Source organism: Pristiophorus japonicus, chromosome 1 (genome assembly GCF_044704955.1).
Source record: "Pristiophorus japonicus isolate sPriJap1 chromosome 1, sPriJap1.hap1, whole genome shotgun sequence".
NCBI classification, from domain to species: Eukaryota; Metazoa; Chordata; class Chondrichthyes; family Pristiophoridae; genus Pristiophorus; species Pristiophorus japonicus.
The window spans coordinates 492,269,444-492,290,591 of NC_091977.1; the positions used below are offsets into that span (position 1 = coordinate 492,269,444).

The 21,148-nt window shown below is 47.5% G+C and overlaps 1 protein-coding gene across 1 annotated transcript in view; it reads left to right on the forward strand.

The window, feature by feature from the left end:
- Window positions 1-299: 299 nt before the first annotated feature.
- tg (thyroglobulin) overlaps window positions 300-21,148 on the forward strand; it is a 621,247-nt gene continuing 600,398 nt past the window's right edge. Inside the window, exons 1-6 of the mRNA XM_070888386.1 lie at window positions 300-366; window positions 1,735-1,928; window positions 3,035-3,141; window positions 7,305-7,402; window positions 10,431-10,634; window positions 15,334-15,493. Of these exons, the coding sequence (XP_070744487.1) occupies window positions 300-366; window positions 1,735-1,928; window positions 3,035-3,141; window positions 7,305-7,402; window positions 10,431-10,634; window positions 15,334-15,493 (830 nt within the window). The remainder of the gene's footprint in view (window positions 367-1,734; window positions 1,929-3,034; window positions 3,142-7,304; window positions 7,403-10,430; window positions 10,635-15,333; window positions 15,494-21,148) is intronic.

The following is a 21,148-nucleotide window of genomic DNA, read 5'->3' on the forward strand; positions in this document are numbered from 1 at the left end:
GAATTTGCATCATGCCAAAGGAGTTAACAATTCAAGTTCTCTAAATGGAATTTGAAGAGGGGAGGATGTTTTCTACATTAGTGAGCATTTAGGACACTCCATACAGTCCACTTAAGAAGCTTTGTTTGGTTTCAAGTCACAGAGCCTACGTCAGACAGCTCTTGTGTTTCATTCAGGATTCACCTCACTCGTTCCAGGCCACGTCTGGCTTGAACAGCCCACACAGACCTGCGGCTTTATATAAAGGGAGGATGCTGGCCAGGTTGGATGGCTTCCTCACAGGGAGTGCAGGAGCAGCAATGGGGGACATTGGAATCGTCATAGTCGCCCTCCACTGTATCTGCATCGCAGCAGCTGTGGGTTCTGGTAAGGAAGCATCAAATACTTTCTGATGTGGAGGAGAATTAGTAGAAGTTTTTTTAACCACTGAGGTTAGGACTCCCTGATCGCTCACTTATTTAGTTAGCATCCCAGTGCGGTACAAAGCCAGATAGGCCAGGAAGGTTCCAGGTTTGATCCTGGCCTGTGCTGAGTTGGCTTAATTCGGCCAGGAGAGAATTGCAGTGCTACAGTTGGCCTCTGTAACCCTGAGCTAAGAGAGGGAAAGATTAGCCAGAGATCTGAATCCTGATTGCTATTCAGTGATTCCTTTTGGACAACGCTCACATGTGGAGGGTGGCTAGAACAGGATCAGGCTCAGCTGTGAAGCCTCCCACATGTAAGGGACGGTTAACATTCGCTATCTAGACTCATACTTGAAGAATAGCCACTTGGTGAGGTAATTTATCTTTTGAAAACACGCAACATCAGTGGTGGTGTGAGTGACACTATGAGTGTCCTTTTGACCACTGAGAGCTATGTCTGAATCCAGTTCAGACTAATGGGATGAAAACCTCTTGCTGTCGGCTGTAAGACTTTCATGAGAAATTAGCTTGGGCAGTCTGTACCCAATCTTAAAATTAAGTGCAGTTCTACAGCCCAAAATCTTCCTTAACTCAGCCCCAAATTGGAAATCTTACTCAGAGGATGGCTGGTGCACAAAATGGAAATGTCTCATTGGTATAATAGGAGGTGCTTTTCTAGAAGGACCAATAATAAGGACAGGGCCTCATGAAACTGAAATCTGGTGGTTGTTAAGAACATGCAATTACTTAGGAAATCTGTACTGGAGTGCTCAAGGGCAAACCAGAAATTTCCCATGGCCTGGTAATCTAGATTATGCTCCATTGGAATAAGACTATATTGGTCAACATCATAAGTGATAACCTATGTCACATTCTTTTTTTCCTTATATTCCCAACCCCTCTCACACCATTCTCACTGCCATCTCAAACGGAATCAAATGGTATGGAATCAATAGTGTGCTGCTTGATCCAAACTTCAGCATTCTACTCCACATTTGTCCCATGACCAAAATGACTTTCTTCAACCTCTGCAACAGCTGCGCCTCCGCCCCATCTCCCCTTCTGCTGTCGAAAGCCTAGTTCATGCCTTCACCTCCTCAAGGCTTAACTTTTCTAATTACTTCTTAGCTGCCTCCCACATTAACTCATCCAAAATGCTGCAGTGCAAGTCCTCACCCATACTAAGTCTCATATTCCTACCACTCCCATCCTCTCCAGTCAACTTCAAAATTCTCCTCCTAATTTCAATTCTCTCCATGGCTCTACCCATTCTACCCTAGCGATCTCCTCCTGCCTTAGCCTGGATCTACCCTCCACTCCTCTAACACAGGACTTCTCTTCATCCCTTACTCCATCCGTTCCAATAACACCGGAAATCTCCTCACTCCATCCACTTCACCATCAGTGTCCACTTATTCAGCCAGTAAGCTCTTGCCCTCTGAAACTCCATATCCAATTCCCTCTGTCTTGCCATCTTCCTCCCTACTTTCAAAATCCTCCTGTTCGATTGTTCCTTCGGTTTTCCACCCAAGCCTCTCAAACCCCCTCCACCTTTCTCATTTCAATGCCTGCTGCGTCCCCTTTTCTTCTCATTCTAATCACTCTGAGGCATCCTAACCTATGTTCCCTTTAAGCTGCGCGGCTGCACAGCGCTCTGGAGATCCCGCGCAGTTGGCTCCACCAGCTTTTAAAGGACAAAAACATGCAAGCATGGAATTTTGAATCTGTTAAAGGGGCCGCGCAGTCACTTAAAGGGGCCATGCGACCCCCTCAAAAAATTAGAGGGAACATTGATCCGGACTTGAAGAGCTCTTTATAAATGTAAACTTCTGTTGTTGTTGACAGGCCTAAAGAGCCATATCAGAATAAATAATAAACGGCGCAACATCTACACTCTGCAGTACTAATAGGGCCATATAGACATGTTAACTTAACAATAAGATTGCAAATATTGAATTTGAGGTATTTGCTAACATATTATTACATTAAGAACGGGTATGGTACTCAAGTGGTTATGTTACCAGACTAATCATTCAAAGAATGTGAGTTTAAATCCCACTATGGCAGTTTGTGAATTTGAACTCAGTTCAGAAAATTCTAGAAATAAAAAGCTGGTACTGTATCAAGAAAAGTGACCATGAAGCTGTCGGATTTGCATGGCAAAAACCCAACGGGTTCATTAGTGTCCTTTTGGGAAGGAAACCTGCCGTCCTTACCGGGTCTGGCCGAAATGGGACTCTGGTCCTTCACCAATGTGGTTGACTCTTAACTGCCCTGTGATGTGACCGAGCAGGCCACTCAGTTGTACCAAATTTCTATCAGTAATTCAAGGAAAAGGCCCACCAAAATCTCCCCAGGGCAACTAGTGATGGACAATAAATGCCAGCCTTACCAGCGAGACCCTCATCCAAAGAATAAATAATTTAAAAATTATAAATAGGCTCCATATCTCAACAGGTATTCTGTTTTTAATTTTTTTCATTATTCATTTTCAGAATGTGGGTGTTGCTGACAAGGTCGGCATTTATTGCCAGGTTAATCTCGCTATAAGCCACCATGTAACTCCAATATTCCCTCATTAGATTCCTCTTGATTCTGTTTTCGTTGATTCTTAACTGTGCTGTACTGTAGAATACCAGCAGGAGTCCCAGCATCTGAGCTCTTGTGAGCTGAAGAGAGAAGCCTCCCAGAAGAACGACACCTACATTCCCCAGTGCACCCAGGATGGCAAGTACAGGTAGGAGGACCATCCATTTTATCATGTTTATTTCTAACATGTGAGCTGGTATGAGTCAGGGAAAGAGGGTTTGGATGCACAGTTTGGTTCTGTTTAGTTCAGACTCTGTCCACTCTCAGAAGTTTGGCCATGTATTAAGAAGAGTTGTATCATTGATTTTTTTTTATAAGTCCATCGTGATAAAGAGAATGGTAAAGGAGGAGTTAAGACAGCGGATTGGGAAACTGCAAATGTAATGCCCCTATTTAAGAAAGGAGGGAGACAGAAAGCAGGAAAATATAAATCAGTTAACCTAACATCTGTCATTGGGGAAATGCTGGAGTCCATCATTAAGGATGTAGTAGTAGGACATTTAGAAAATCATAATGCAGTCAAGCAGAGTCAGCATGGTTTTATGAAAGGGAAATCATGTATGACAAATTTGCTAGAGTTTTTTGAGGATGTAACGAGTAGGATGGATAAAGAGGAAGCAGTAGATGTTGTGTATTTGGATTTCCAGAAAGCATTCGATAAGGTGCCACATAAAAAATTACCGCACAAGATAAGAGCTCACGGGGTTGGGGGTAATATATTAGCGTGGATAGAGGATTGGCTAACTAACAGAAAGCAGAGAGTCAGGATTAATGTGTAATTTTCAGGTTAGCAAATTGTAACTAATGGAGTGCCACAGGGATCAGTGCTGGGGCCTCAACTATTTATATTAATGACTTGGATGAAGGCACCGAGTGTAATGTAGCCAAATTTGCTGATGATACAAAGATAGGTGGAAAAGCAAATTGTGAGAAGGATGCAATGAATCTACAAAAGGACATAGACAGGCTAAGTGAATGGGGAAACATTTGGCTGATGGAGTATAATGTGGGAAATGTGAGGTTATCCACTTTGGTAGGAAAAATAAAAAAGCAAATTATTATTTAAATGGGGAGAGATTACAAAATGTGGTGGTACAGAGGGATCTGGGGGTCCTTGTACCTGAAACGTAAAAAGTTAGCATGCAGGTACAGCAAGTAATTAGGAAAGCAAATGGAATGTTGCTTTTAATGCAAGGGGGGTGGAGTATAAAAGTAGGGAAGTCCTGCTACAACTGTACAGGGCATTGGTAAGACCACACCTGGAGTACTGCGTACAGTTTTGGTCTCCTTATTTAAGGAAGGATATACTTGCACTGGAGGCAGTTAAGAGAAGGTTCACGAGGTTGATTCCTGAGATGAAGGGGTTGTCATATGAAAAAAGGTTGAGCCTATTCTCATTGGAGTTTAGAAGACTTAGAGATGATCTTATTGAAATGTGTAAGATTCTGAGGGGGCTTGATAGGGTAGATGCAGAGAGGATGTTTACACTTGTGGGGGAATCTAGAACTAGGGGGCATAGTTTCAGAATAATGGGTCGCCCATTTAAAATGGAAACGAGGAGAAATTTCTTCTCTCAGAGGGTCGTGAATCTTTGGAATTCTCTACCCCTGTGGAACTGTGGAGGCTGGGTCATTGAATTAATTTAAAGTGGAGGTAGACAGATTTTTGAAAGATAAGGGAGTCGAGGGTTATGGGGAGTGGGCACGGAAGTGGAGTTGAGGCCAAGATCAGATCAGCCATGATCTTATTGAATGCCGGAGCAGGCTCGAGGGGCCAAATATTCCACTCCTGCTCCTATTTCTTATGTTCTTATGTAAGCCCATTATAGTTAATTTTAGGCATGACAGTAGATTGCTTTGGTCTTCAAAAAGCAAAAGGAAGATCCAATAGCAGAGATAAAGGAAAGATTGTCTAGTGAATCTTACTTACAAGCATTAGTGTAAATAGAACATTTGTAATAGGTAAATTAATGGGAATAAAATCAACTTCCAAGCCCAAATGGTTTCCAGCCTAAGATATCGAAAAGAATAGATGAGAAAGTTGGGGAAGCATTGGTTGGGATTTTCGGAAGCTCGTTTCTTTCAGGGATGATATCAAAGGATTGAAAGGGAGCAAACATTACACCATTATCCAAAACAGAAGGAAGGGACAAACCAGGTAACTACAGCCCAGTGAATTTAGAACCATGGACATTTACAGGACAGAAGTGAAAGTATGACAGTACATTGGGTGTTAACACCACACCACGGATCAAGAGTGAAATGATTAAATCTGAGATACACACATTGGTTCTGAACATCGGAACATAGGAACAGGTGTAGCCATTTATTCCCTCGAGCCTGTTCCGCCATTCAATTAGATCATGACTGATCTGTAACTTAACTTCATTTAATAGCCTTTAATTTCATATTCCTTAATCATATAATCATAGAAATTTATAGTATGGAAGGAGGCCATTTCGGCCCATCATGTCTACACTGACCGATAAAGAGCTATCCAACCTAATCCCACTTTCCAGCTCTTGGTTCGTAGCCTTGTAGATTTACGGCACTTCAAGTGCATATCCAAGTACTTTTTAAATATGCTGAGGGTTGCTGCCACTATCACCCTTTCAGGCAGTGAGTTCCAGACCCCCACCACTCTCTGGGTGAAAACAATTTCCCTCAAATCCCCTCTAAACCTTCTACCAATTACTTTAAATCTATGACCCCTCTGCTAAGGGAAATAGATCCTTTCTATCCACTCTGACTAGACCCCTCATAATTTTATACACCTCAATTAGGTCTCCCCTCAGCCTACTTTGTTCCAAGGAAAACAACCCCAGCCTATCCAATCTTTCCCCAAAGCTAAAATTCTCCAGTCCAGGCCACATCCTCATAAATCTCCTCTGCACAGTCTGTAGTGTAATCACAACTTTCCTGTAATGTGGTGACCAGAACTGTACTAGCTCTGGCCTAACTAGTGTTTTATTCGGTTCAAGCATATATCAACAAGTTAGACTTGAATGTAGTGGATATGATTAAGAAGTTTGCAGATGAAATAAAAATTGCCTATGCTCTTGTATTCTATGCCTCAGCTAATAAAGGCAAGTATTCTATATGCCTTCTTCACCACATTATCTACCTGGCCTGCTACCGTCAGGGATCTGTGGACCTGCACTCCAAGGTCCCTTTGTTCCTCTACACTTCTCAGTGTCCTACCATTTAATGTGTATTCCCTTGCCTTGTTAACCCTCCCCAAATGCATTACCTCACACTTCTCAGGATTGAATTCTATTGGCCACTATTCTGCCCACCTGACCAGTTCATTGACAGCTTTTTCCTTCATTATCAACCACATAGCCAATTTTTGTTTCATCTGCAAACTTCTTAGTCATACCCCCTACATTCAAGTCTGAATCATTAATATATATCACAAAAAGCAAGGTACCTAATACTGAGCCCTGCGGAACCCCACTGGATACAGCCTTCCAGTCACAAAAACACCCATCAACCATTGCCATTTTGCCCTGGATCCCATGGACTTTTACTTTTGTGACCAGTCTGCCATGTGGGACCTTATCAAATGCCTTTCTAAATTCTATATACACTACATCAAATGCACTACCCTCATCAACCCTCCTTGTTACCTCCTCAAAAAGTTTCAATCAAATTAGTCAGACACGACCTTTCCTTAACAAATCCATGCTGACTATCCTTGATTAATCCGTGTCTTTCAAATATTCCTACCTAACATAAATCTATCTATCCCACTTTTGAATTTTGATTTGACCTAGCCTCAACAGCTTTTTGTTGGAAATAATTCCAGATTTTCACTAACCCTTGCTTGAAGAAGTACTTCCTGACATCACCCTGAATGGCCTAGCTGTAATTTTAATGTTATGCCCCCTTGTTCTGAACACCTCAACAGAGGTATCCACCCTATCAAGTTCTTTAATCATCCTCAACATCTCAGTTAGATCACCCCTTAATCTTCGATACTCGAGGTAATACAAGCCTAGCCTAAATTTTGAGGCCCCGCCCCTGCTGTGGAGGTTCGCTCATCCAGATCGAAGATCTAGAAAATCGAGTACAGGTGTCAGTGGCCTGGATTTGTGGGGCCTCCAATTTTTTAGCTTGAAAAGCAGGAGCTCTTCAAACCGGACCTACTGAACTCCACACCAGATCCTGTGATTTGTCCAGTGAGTCTCCACACCAGCAGCGGCCTCTGACAATTTCGGGGCTGTCCTTCCACGTCCATTATTCCATGACTGTTGTAATATGCAAACGTTTGCTTGTCGTCATGGTTTTAATAATGTGTTGCTTGATGCAGGAATGTGCAGTGCACAAAGGATGGACGGTCCTGCTGGTGTGTCAACAAGGAAGGCGCTGTGGTGTCAGGTAGCAATCAAACCACATTAGCAACTGCCTGTAAGTATATAAGAGCACCCAGAATTATCACCAATCGAGAATAATAATAATTTGTTTTACCATCCTTTTCATCAGTAGCTTTGGCACGCTTTTTTATTTCTAACTATCTAATTTTCAAACTGTTCCCCAGTGAACAAAAATCTACATTAATGGTAGGAAAATGAGCAGTATAGTGGAACAAAGGGACCTTGGTGTGCATGTCCACAGATCCCTGAAGGCAGCAGGCCAGGTGGATAAGATGGTTAAGAAGGCATACGGAATACTTGCCTTTATTAGCCAAGGCATAGAATACAAGAGCAGGAAGGTTATGCTTGAACTGTATAAAACACTAGTTCAGCCAGAGCTAGAGTACTGTGCAGTCCTGGTCACCGCGATACAGGAAAAATGGGATTGCACTAGAGAGGGTACAGAGGAGATGTTGCCTGGACAGGAAAATTTTAGCTCTGAGGAAAGATTGGATGGAAACATAGAAACATAGAAAATAGGTGCAGGAGTAGGCCATTCGGCCCTTCGAACCTGCACCGCCATTCAATGAGTTCATGGCTGAACATGCAACTTCAGTACCCCATTCCTGCTTTCTCGCCATACCCCTTGATTCCCCCTAGTAGTAAGGACTACATCTAATTCCTTTTTGAATATATTTAGTGAATTGGCCTCAACAACGTTCTGTGGTAGAGAATTCCACAGGTTCACCACTCTCTGGGTGAAGAAGTTTCTCCTCATCTCGGTCCTAAATGGCTTACCCCTTATCCTTAGACTGTGACCTCTGGTTCTGGACTTCCCCAACATTAATAAGAACATAAGAACATAAGAACATAAGAATTAGGAACAGGAGTAGGCCATCTAGCCCCTCGAGCCTGCTCCGCCATTCAACAAGATCATGGCTGATCTGGCCGTGGACTCAGCTCTACTTACCCGCCCGCTCCCCATAACCCTTAATTCCCTTATTGGTTAAAAATCTATCTATCTGTGATTTGAATATATTCAATGAGCTAGCCTCAACTGCTTCCTTGGGCAGAGAATTCCACAGATTCACAACCCTCTGGGAGAAGAAATTCCTTCTCAACTCGGTTTTAAATTGGCTCCCCCATATCTTGAGGCTGTGCCCCCTAGTTCTAGTCTCCCCGACCAGTGGAAACAACCTCTCTGCCTCTATCCTGTCTATCCCCTTCATTATTTTAAATGTTTCTATAAGATCACCCCTCATCCTTCTGAACTCCAACGAGTAAAGACCCAGTCTACTCAATCTATCATCATAAGGTAACCCCCTCATCTCCAGAATCAGCCTAGTGAATCGTCTCTGTACCCCTTCCAAAGCTAGTATATCCTTCCTTAAGTAAGGTGACCAAAACTGCATGCAGTACTTCAGGTGCGGTCTCACCAATACCCTGTATAGTTGTAGCAGGACCTTCTTGCTTTTGTACTCCATCCCCCTCTTCCTGATTACCTGCTACACCTGCAAACTAACTTTTTGGGATTCATGCACAAACACACATAGGATGGGGTTGCTTTCTTTGGAACAGAGTAGACTGAGGGGAGACCTAATTGAGGTGTATAAAATTGTGAGAGGCCTAGATAGGGTGGATAGAGTAGTATTTGAACCCATCACAATAGTGAGCAATTTGCCAGGGATCAACATTGTTAATTCCTTTTATATTCTCGAATGTATCTGTGTGGAGGAGCCCCTGGAAATACTTGTACAATTCCGGTACAATTCCTGCAAATATTGACACACTCCTGCGAACTCCTGCAAATATTTACACACTCCTGGGAACCTTCTGCAAATATTGACACACTCCTAAGGACCCCAAACCCCCCACAAATATTGACACACTCCTAGGAACCCCTACATATATTGACACATTCCTAGGGACCCCCTGCAAATATTGACACACTCCTAGGGACCCCCTACAATATTGACACATTCCTCTGGACCCCCTGCAAATATGGACACATTCCTGGGAACACCCGGCTAGTATTGACACATTCCTGGACATCCCCTGCTAATATTGACACACTCCTGGAGATCCCCTGCTAGTATTGACACACTCCTGGAGATCCCCTGCTAATATTAACACACTCCTGGAGATCTCCTGCTAGTATTGACACACTCCTGGAGATCCCCTACTAATATTGACACACTCCCTGAGATTCCATGCAAGTATTGACATACTTCCACGGACCCCTGTCTTTACTTCCTAAAGACAGTGTGTGCTCCCCACAGGAAAGCACTATGATCGTTGCTGAAATCATTTTATATTACATACAAACAGAAATAATGTCAACCAATAGAGAACAATGCATAAATCTGATGATGGTGGACAGAAATCTAATGATCAGAGAGCCAACAGCTCAGAAAATTCCACTTTAAGGCTATTTGTCAGCTGTGGCTCAGTGGGTAGCACACTCGCCTCTGAGTCAGAAGGTTGTGGCTTTAAGTCCCAATCCAGGAACTTGAACACATAAATCTAGGCTGACACTCTAGTGCAGTGCTGAGGGAATGCTGCACTGTCGGAGGTGATGTCTTTCAGATGAGACGTTAAACCGAGGCCCCGTCTACCCCCTCAGGTGGACTTAAATGATCCCATGGTACTATTTTGAAGAAGAGCAGGGGAGTTATCCCTGGTGTCCTGGCCAATACTTATTCTCTCAATCAACATAACAAAAACAGATTATCTGGTCATTATCACATTGCTGTTTGTGAGAGTTGGCTGTGCGCAAATTGGCTGCCGCATTTCCCACATTACAACAGTGACTACACTCCAAAAATACGTCATTGGCTGTAAAGCGCTTTGAGACGTCCGGTGGTCATGAAAGGCGCTATATAAATGCAAGTCTTTCTTTCCTTCTTTAAATTGATCAGACACTTCATTTCTATGATGGCAGATATAAATGTTGATGATCCACGCGATTAGATTCCAGCCTGTAACTCAGTTGTGATGATTGTGGTTCTTACCTTTCATGCTTTCTATTTCCCTCAATGTCATAATTTTATTTCAGTTACCACATTGTCCGTTCTCTATTTCAGGCTTGTCCTTCTGCCAGCTCCATCGCCAGCAGGTTCTGGTGAGCGGATATGTAAATAGCAGCAGTACCTCTTATATCCCACAATGCACACAGACAGGGGAGTTTGAGGTTGTGCAGTGTGACACTGACCCTGAACAGTGCTGGTGTGTTGACAGTGACGGGATGGAGATTTATGGAACACGTCAAAACAAGCGCCCAGTGCACTGTGAGTATTTAGGAGAATAAGAGGTGATATCATTGAAACATATGGGGCTAGAACCTCCACGTTTTTTGCCTGCTTAACGCCCACTTAACACCCATTTAACTGCTGAAATGATGTATAACACCCAGAAAACAGCCATTTTGGCACAAAATGGAAACTGCCGGGCTTTTTTAGGAGACTTATCGTTGAGGGTTATTTTCCCCATGTGCTTAATGCCGAGAAAAAATATTACAGCCCGCTCACTTTTTTGGGGCGGAATCAGCAGAATGGGTGATTTCAATGCCATATTATCGCCCAGCGTTACTTTCCTCACAGACTTAATGGCGAGATTCAATAATAACGCCCGGTGATTGTTTTTTGTCGTAAAGAGCATATTTATCCAAACTAGTGGCCATGGAGATCACCCACCATCAAGTTCACCACCTCGCACACATATCGCCCAGAATATCATCTGCTCAAAAAACCGCCCACTAAAAGTGGAACTAACTGGGACAGACACCAGGGATGTGGCTGGTATTTGTTAAATTGCACTCTTACATGAGTAGCTGATATCGGAAAGATTTGCCTGAAAGAGCGCTGATGTGAGTGAAAACGCTGACACACTTCTGTGTGCGTGCAGCTCATACATCAATGGTGCCCATCACCTTGGTGCCAGTTAAAGTTTACGTTGATTGATGTAAAGTTGCATTTAACCGTTTCATGGTAAGGAATCACCAGTGTGCAACGGTCCAGCTATCTGAGACAATCTGCAACAAGGTTCTGTTTAATAACAAAAGTTTAATACCAACATTGGTTTGAAATCATAAGTGACACAGCCAATAACACCCAACCCCCGCCCACATCCCACTTTTTCTGCCATTGACATAAATCACATCGTCAACATGTCCAGCAACACAGAATACAAAGGCAAAAGGAGAAGACATGGTCTCCAGTCCCCATACATTGCAAACAAATTGCATACACCCAGATGGAGATATAACACAGCCATCACCTGCGCACATATACCTCACTTTCCTTCCCCCCTCTCTTTCTTCTCCTCACCTCTATCCCCTCCTCGCTCCACGGCGCCTGGCCGAGGAGCTCCTCAGGTGGTGCCTCATTGTGGGGGATGAAGGCAGATGCGGTGGTTGCATGGGTACGGAAGCGGGGAATGCCGAGAGAGCAACATTCTTTGATGCAGAAGCAGGAACTTGGTCCTTGCTCTCATCTGTCATTTGCAGTGGTGGTGCGGAACCTAGGGTGGAGTGCCGTGCTTGGGGACCACTGGGAGCCCTCTGCCACCACGCTTCCTGGCTACCAGCTCCAGGGCCTCCTCCATCTCTTCCATGTTATATCATATTTGTTGGACAAAGACTCGGTGTCAAACCATTATTTCTTGGTGCTTCGTAGGCTTTTTGCTACTGGTCAATCTCCGTCATGCCTCCCACAACAGCCAGACAAGCACACACCACACCCACACACGTTTTCAGTGCCTCTGAGCTCCCTCTCTCTCTGTCTCCTCTTCTGCGCATGTCATGATGACCCTTGACCTCCTGAATCACGGGAATTGAGCATTGCCATGCCGTTGTAAGGACGGCCACACTTTACGGCAGAAGGTCAGAAAAATTTAACGCTACCGCCCATTTTATATCGCTCACGATAATGGCCATTTTCAAAAATGTAAACTAGGTGTCTTGAGAATGGGCGAGAAGCCAGCGATCTTTTTTACCGCCCACGCCGGAAATAACGCCCATTTTTGGGCTTTAAGCTCAAAAGTGGAGGTTCTAGCCCGTAGCCCGTGAACTTCTTAGAGGGCTTGACAAGGTAAATGCTGAGAGGTTGTTTCTCCTGGATGGAGTGTCTAGAACTAGGGGGGGAGGTCACAGTCTCAGGATAAGGAGTCGGAAATTTAGGATGAGGAGAAATTTCTTCACTCGGAGAGTTGTGAATCTTTGGAATTCTCTACCCCAGAGGGCTGTGGATGCTGGGTCAATGAGTATATTCAAGCTTGAGATTGATAGATTTTTGGCGTTAATGTAGAAGTTCAGCCATGATCTTATTGAATAATTGAGCAGACTCGAGGGTATTTCTGCTCCTATTTCTTATGTTCTTATTTATATTTTCAGTTGAAAAAAGAGACAAAGCTTTTTTCTTGTCTATGAAGGGCAAAGATTTCAAAATAAATATATTTTACCTCCAATTTTTTTCCCGTTCTCTCTTGAAGGCGCTGCCTCCTGCTGGGATATGGTTACACAGAAGCCAGCAGCCCTCTGGTACCTTACTCCAGTGGGCTAATCTTTAGGCATGAGATGCACAGGCACCTTGCAGCTGGAGTCTCTTGAAAACAATCAGAGGCCCAGAACCACGGTCAATTTTTCCACTGCCTAAACCCATGGCTGCTGAAGTCAATGGTAGTGTGCCAACCCCTGCCCCGGTGGGTTCAGCTAACACAACACAGGCTGGAAATCAAACCTGAGACTGTGGAGATTAATGCCATAATAGGGGGTGTGCTGGCCCAATAAAGCCAAAGAGGAGGGTGGGGGGGTGGGGGGGCAGTAGGGGGGAGGGGGGGAGCAGCCCTTGAATTAAGTGGCATTTCTTCATGAGCCATTGGAAGGATTGTAAACTGTTAACATTAGTCAATTAATGCATAAAGATCAAGTAACGCATAAATGTAATCTTTTGATTATGGAATGAACTGTCAATAGTTTGCTGTCAATAGCCCACTGTTGATAGTTTTAAAGTTTGCTCTCCCAATTGAGAGACAGTAGTGTGTGGTCCCAGCAAGGGTTACCAACCATCCAGTATTGTGCTGGAGTCTCTAGGAATGAAAGATTAATCTCCTGGAAATCCCATCGAGCAACTCGGCAGACAAATCTTAGAGGGCATTTTAAAAAAATGGTGTGTTTTTTTCATTTTCTTTCAACACTTTTGTTTATTGGTTATAAAAATATTGGAGCTGGGAAAAAAAGGTTGTTTGCCTGGCAGTCAAGAATCATCCAATCGGGTATCAAAGGGTCTATTCGCTTTCCAATTGGTGTGGGAAGGCAGTGGACACAAGAATGGATGTGCCAGGTGACCAATGGTGAGAGTATGTGTGAGGTGGTTGGAGATAGGAAATCATGTGATGAAACCTTCAGGACTATATTCAATCAGTGTTGGTAACCCTAGCTCCACTACATAAATCTACCTCAGATTTGGGAGAAAATGGCAATCTCACTCAAAGGATCCAGAAGATGACTAGTGAAGTGAGACAAAAATGGCAAATGGGTGGTCAGTGGGGGAGGGGTAAAACTTTTTTGAGATTTTGGTTAAGGTGTGTCATGTGGCTTTTGTTACTAAGTTCAGTTAATAATCTAACAATAAAAACTGCAGAGCTTCAAAATACATACATAAAGTTACATCAATATTAGTTGAGTAGAAGGAACATTGATATAAAGAAAGACTTGCATTAATATAGCACCTTTCATGACCACTGGATGCTCAAAACATTTTACAGCCAATAAAGTACTTTTGGAGTGTAGTCACTGTTGTAATGTGGGAAAGACGGCAGCCAATTAGCACACAGCAAGCTCCCACAAACAGCAATGTGATAATGACCAGATAATCTATTTTTGTTATGTTGATTGAGGGATAAATATTGGCCAGGACACCGGGGATAACTCCCCTGCTTTTTTAAAAAAATAGTGTCATGGGTTCTTTTACATCCATCTGAGAGAGCAGACGTGACCTCTGTTTAATGTCTCATCCGAAAGACATCACTTCTGACAGTGCAGCACTCCCTCAGCACTGCACTGGAGTGTCAACCTAGATTTAGGTGCTTGAGTCCCTGGAGTGGGATTTGAACCCACAACCTTTTGACCCAGAAACAAGTGTGCTACCCACTGAGCCATGGCTGACATGTAAATCTAACCCACGGTGTATTCACCCGAGATGTGATCCCTCTTAACTAATCTAATATGACTAACATGAAGATGGGTGTGTGGGACCATTGCAAGGCTCTGTTCTCAGCAGAGACTTGTTAACAGTGAGCAGGCATTGGAAAATCAGGGCTATGGTGTTATAGTCCTATCTAGTCACCACTAGCAATGCTGCGTACAGTTTTAGTTTCCATATTTACGAAAGGATATACTTGCTTTGGAGGCAGTTCAGAGAAGGTTCACTAGGTTGATTCTGGAGACGAGGGGGTTGACTTATGAGGAAAGGTTGAGGAGGTTGGGCCTCTACTCATTGGAATTCAGAAGAACTTATCGAAATGTATAAGATTATGAGGGGGCTTGACAAGGTGGGTGCAGAGAGGATGTTTCCACTGATAGGGGTGACTATAACTAGAGGGCATAATCTTAGAATAAGGGGCCGCCCATTTAACACTGAGATGAGGAGGAATTTCTTCTCTCAGAGGGTTGTAAATCTGTAGAATCCGCTGCCTCAGAGAGCTGTGGAAGCCGGGACATTGAATATATTTAAGACAGAAATAGACAGCTTCTTAACTGATAAGGGATTAAGGGATTATGGGGAGCAGGTAGGGAAGTGGACCTGAGTTAATGATCGGATCAGCCATGATCATATTAAATGGCGGAGCAGGTTCGAGGGGCCGTATGGCCTACTCCTGCTCCTATTTCTTATGTTCTTATGTAATGCTCCAAAATGGGAGGAACGGCTTCCAGAATGACTCAGATGAAGCTTTTATTTTCTTAACCACACTATTTTGTACCTAATAAAGGTCCCACAAGCTGTGAGGTACGAGACCGGCGGGTTCTACATGGCGCTGGGGTGAGATCACCACCCCAGTGTTCCACAGATGGAAGCTTTTTACCCGTCCAGTGCAGGTTTGTCAACACAACAGACATGATGGTCTTCGACTTGGTCAATAACTTCAACAGGTAAGAGAGAGGAAACGGAGCTTAATTAAAATGAGGATGGAAGGGTTTTTGTTCGAAAGTAAAAACAGGAAAAGCTGCGAAAGCACAGCAGGTCCGTCAGCATCTGTGTAAACCACGTTAACGTTTGGAGACTGGCCAGGAATTTCCTCAGAGCTGCTTCCTCCTTGTCACCGTGGCTTCACTAGAAGTGTGGTGGTAACCGCGTTTGCGCGCACAAACGCGGATTTCGGCCTTACTTCCGGCAAAGCCATGGTGCCGGAACTGGAACAGCTCCGAGGAAATTCCCGACCCCTGTGTGGATACTTTGGCAATAAACCTATTGCTGAAATATCAGCCCATCTTTATGATTCTTAAAAGATGTCAAGGCCTTGGAGAGGGTGCAGGGGAGATTTACCAGAATGGTACCAGAAATGAGGACTGTGGCAATTCAGGTCTTTAAAATGTTGAGAGTCATGGATGATATTAGCAAGATATGGGTCTTAAACTGGCAACACTGAACTGAAGGGCATGGGTTCACAATGATCAGATCTTACGCAAGTTTAGAAGTTCCCACAAGGAAGGGTGATGAATGCCTCTGGTAGCTGTTGACATTATAAATTCCTTTGTCTATTTCCAGTGAAACCATGAACATGCAAATACGGACATTTGTGATTTCAGTAGAATTACTGAACAGAGGAAATCTTTATGACATTATTCAGTGCATGGGAGGTGCTCTTGACACTACACTATCCAGCGCATAGGAGGTGCTCTTGATTCTGAGAAGTGGACACATGGATCAAACTCCCTGCCTAAGCAGGTTGAGTCTGAGATAGTCAACTCCTTCAAAATGAAGTTGCATACAACAACAACAACAACAACATGGTGTGGATGAGGGTTTCAGCAGCAGCTGGGTTGAGGTAGAGATAGAGATGGGTGATGAGTCTCTCGTTGGGAAGGGTATTTGTGGTACTAACAGGTTGAATGAAATGGAAGGGAAACCAAGGAAAATCGGTAATTAGAGGATACCGAGCTTTGGTTGTAAAATCTGGATGGTTATGGGAGGAAGAGAAGATTATTGGAGATAAGAGGCCCGAATTTGGTCAAAGCCAAGGCCCAACCAAGTGCCGCCCAAAGGACCGCTGATGGCCACCGAGATACCGGGCGGTATTTTGCTAGTAAGATTCCTCTGAAAGAGGTGGCAGGACTGCCTGGCAGAAAAATAATGGCTTACGCCGTCAATCTGGTTGGCAGCGGGCGGGAGCTCCCAATCTCGGCGGCAAATGCGATCCTCGCCAAAGTGCCGCCAAGGATTGAGTAGGGCCCAGGGAGGGGGAAGACTCAAAAATAAAAATCTTAAAAAAAAACACTGGAGCACCTTCAGGGGACCCCATACAGATGAATCGCTGGAAAAATGTTTTTAAAAGATCTTTACTAACCTTTTTTTGCAGGTCTCCTTACTTACCGCCAGGACCGTTGCCTCCATGCAACGGTCCTTCCCCCTGCTGCCACCGACTCCCACCCACACCAATTTGGCAGCTCGGTGGGCGGGAGGTCACTTACGTGACTTGGCCACCAGCGGCTGTCAGCGGGCGGTTCCTGGCAGTACTCCCCTCCCGCCAGCTGCAGACCTGGAGGTATCTTATCAACATCATAGGCAGTCCCTCCAAATCGAGAAAGACTTGCTTCCACTCTAAAAGTGAGTTCCCAGATGACTGAACAGTCCAATACGAGAATTATAATCTCTGTCACAGGTGGGACAGACAGTCATTGAAGGAAAGGGTGGGTGGGACAGGTTTGCCGCACACTCCTTCCGCTGTCTGCGCCTGTTTTCTGCATGCTCTCGGCGACGAGACACGAGGTGCTTAGCGCCCTCCCAGATGCACCTCCTCCACCTAGGGTGGTTTTTGGCCAGGGGCTCCCGGGTGTCGGTGGGGATGTTGCATTTTATCAGGGAGGTTTTGAGTGTGTCCTTGAAACATTTCCTCTGCCCACCTAGGGCTCGCTTGCCGTGTCGGAGTTGCGAGTAGAGCGCTTGCTTTGGGAGTCTTGTGTCAGGCATGCGAACAATGTGGCCTGCCCAACGGAGCTGGTTGAGTGTGGTCAGTGCTTCGATGCTGGGGATGTTGATTGAGGACGTTAATGTTGGTGCGTCTGCCCTCCCAAGGGATTTTCAGGAGGGGATGTAGGTATCTGTTACCGAGGGGAAAGCGACGAACAAACTCGACTGCAGGTGGCAGTGGACGGTAAGGCCAACAATTTCGGCCCCATGGAATTCTACATTTTAGAGGTCCTGAGAAAGATTGAGTTAAATTAGGAGATGGTGCAATGAGTTTTGATTTCAACACAGTGAGTATACAGGGAGGACGAAGACTGCGTTAGTTCCAATAGAATTCCTCTGGCTTGTTGTCTGATAGGTGATCCCTTTCTCACCTTTGACCTCTCTTCATCACAGATTTTTTGTGTATCTATTTTACCAGTACTGTGGTCAGTGCAGCTCTGGGCTTTCCTCCCTTGTTGCTCTGACGCTCTAAATAAGCCATCCGACAAGGTCCCGCACAAGAGATTGGTGTGCAAAATCAAAGCACATGGTATTGGGGGTAATATACTGACGTGGATAGCGAACTGGTTGGCAGACAGGAAGCAGAGAGTCGGGATAAACGGGTCCTTTTCAAAATGGCAGGCAGTGACTAGTGGAGTGCCGCAGGGCTCAGTGCTGGGACCCCAGCTCTTTACAATATACATCAATGATTTGGATGAAGGAATTGAGTGTAATATCTCCAAGTTTGCAGATGACACTAAACTGGGTGGTGGTGTGACCTGTGAGGGGGATGCTAGGAGGCTGCAGGGTGACTTGGACAGGTTAGGTGAGTGGGCAAATGCATGGCAGTATAATATGGATAAATGTGAGGTTATCCACTTTGGGGGCAAAATCGCGAAGACAGAATATTATCTGAACGGCGGCAGATTAGGAAAAGGGGAGGTCATGGTTCATCAGTCATTGAAAGTTGGCATACAGGTACAGTAGGCGGTGAAGAAGGCAAATGGTATGTTGGCCTTCATAGCTAGGGGATTTGAGTATAGGAGCAGGGAGGTCTTACTGCAGTTGTACAGGGCCTTGGTGAGGCCTTATCTGGAATATTGGGCCCAAGTTTCCACAAGAAAAAAAACAGGCGCCCCTCCGAGCTGGGCGCCCGATTTTCGCGCCTAAAACGGCGCCTAAAAAAATCTTCGGTATTCTCCACCGACTTACAGGTCCTGTGGCACTCGGCGCAGCTGGCACGAGCTGTGGGGGGGGGGGGGGGGCGGAGCCAGGTCCCTGCGCTGAAAACAGTGCCGGGATCTCTGCACATACGCGTTACAGTGGGCACGCAAGTGTAGTAGCTCCAGGCGCCGAACTGAGTGGGAGGGGCCCGAAGCACGCAGCCCCTAGCCCTGGCCCGATGGCCTCATTGGGGCTGCGTGAATGAGGCTCCTCCCACGGCCAGCTCCTGCTCCCCCCCCCCCCCCCGACCAGACCCGACACTCGCCCCCCCCCCCACCCCGCCGACCAGACCCGACTCGACACCCGCTCCCCCCCCGACACCCGAGACCCGCTCTCCCCCGCCCCGACCGACACCCGAGACCCGCTCCACACCGCCCCGACCGAGAGCCGATACCCGCTCCCCGCCGCCCCGACCGTGACCCGAAACCCGCTCTCCCTCCCCGCCCCGACCCGAGGCCCGCTCCCCCCACCCCTCCCCGAACCGACACCCGCTCCCCCCCCGACCCGACACCCGCTCCCCCCACCCCCCGACCCGACACCCGCTCCCCCGACCCGATACCCGCTCCTGTTCCCCTCCCTCTCTCCCCTCCCCTCCCTCTCTCCCTCCCCTCCCTCTCTCCCTCCCCTCCCCCCCTCCCTCCCTCTCTTCCCCCCTCCCTCCCTCTCTTCTCCCCCTCCCTCCCTCCCTCCCTCTCTTCCCCCCTCCCTTCCTCTCTTCCCCCCTCCCTCCCTCTCTTCCCCCTCCCTCCCTCTCTTCCCCCCTCCCTCCCTCTCTTCCTCCCTCCCTCCCTTTCTTCCTCCCTCCCTCCCTCCCTCTCTTCCCCCCCTCCCTCCCTCCCTCTCTTCCCCCCTCTCCCTCTCTTCCCCCCTCCCTCTATTCCCCTCTCCCTCTCTTCCCCCTCCCTCCCTCTCTTCCCCCCCCTCCCTCCCTCTCTTCCCCCCACTCCCTCCCTCACTCCCTCTCTTCCCCCCCTCCCTCCCGCTCTTCCCCCCTCCCTCCCTCCTTCTCTTCCACCCCCTCCCTCCCTCTCTTCCCCCCCTCCCTCTCTTCCCCCCCTCCCTCCCTCTCTTCCCCCCCTCCCTTCCTCTCTTCCTGACCTCCCTCCCACTCCTCCCCCCCTCCCTCCCTCTCTTCCCCCCCCTCCCTCCCTCTCTTCCCCCCCTCCCTCCCTCTCGTCCCCCCCTCCCTCCCTCCCTCTCTTCCCCCCTCCCTCTCTTCCCCCCCCTCCCTCCCTCTCTTGCCCCCCTCCCTCCCTCTCTTCCCCCCCTCCTCCCTCTCTTTCCCCCCCCCTCCCCTCCCTCCCTCTCTTCCCTCCCTCCCTCCCTTCCCCCTCCCCCCCCCTCCCTCCTCCTTCCCCCCCTCCCCCTCCCTCACCACTCCCCCCCCTCGCACTCCCTTCCCCCTCCCTCCCTCCCTCCCTTCCCCCCCTCCCTCCCTCTCTTCCCCCCCTCCCTCCCTCTCTTCCCCCCCTCCCTCTCTTCCCCCCCCTCCTCTTCCCCTCCCCTCTTCCCCCGCTCCCTCCCTCTCTTTCCCCCCTCCTCCCTCTCTTCCCCCCCCTCCCTCCCTCTCTTCCCTCCCCCTCTCTCTCTTCCCACCCTCCCTCACTCTCTTCCCCCCCTCCCTCCCTCTCCTCCCCCCCTCCCTCCCTCTCTCCCCCCCTCCCTCTCTTCCCCCCCTCCTCCCTCTCTTCCCCCCTCCTCCCTCTCTTCCCCCCCCCTCCCTCTCTTCCCCCCTCCCTCCGTCTCTTCCCCCCTCCCTCCCTCTCTTCCCCCCCTCCCTCCCTCTCTTCCCCCCCCTCCCTCTCTTCCCCCCTCCCTCCCTCTCTTCCCCCCCTCCCTCTCTTCCCCCTCCCTCCCTCTCCCTCCCTCTCTTCCCCCCACTCCCTCCCTCTCTTCCTCCCTCCCTCCCTCTCTCCACCCCTCCCTCTCTTCCCCACCTCCCTCACTCTCTTCCCGCCCTCCCTCCCTCTCTTCCCCCCCTCCCTCCCTCTCTTCCCCCCCCCTCCCTCTCTTCCCCCCCTCCCTCCCTCTCTTCCCCCCTCCCTCTCTTCCCCCCTCCTCCCTATCTTCCCCCCCCTCCTCCCTCTCTTCCCCCCTCCCTCCCTCTCTTCCCCCCCTCCCTCCCTCTCTTCCCCCCTCCCTCTCTTCCCCCCTCCCTCACTCTCTTCCCCCCTCCCTCCCTCTCTTCCCCCCTCCCTCCCTCCCTCTCTTCCCCCCCTCCCTCCCTCTCTTCCCCCCTCCCTCCCTCTCTTCGCCCCTCCCTCCCTCTCTTCCCCTTTTCGCCCTACCCTCCCCTCCCCTCCCTCTCTCCCTCTCTCTCTCTCCCCTTCTCTCTTTCCCTCCCTCTCTCCCCTCTCTCCCTCCCTCTCTTCCCCCCCTCCCTCCCTCTCTTCCCCCCCCTCCCTCCCTCTCTC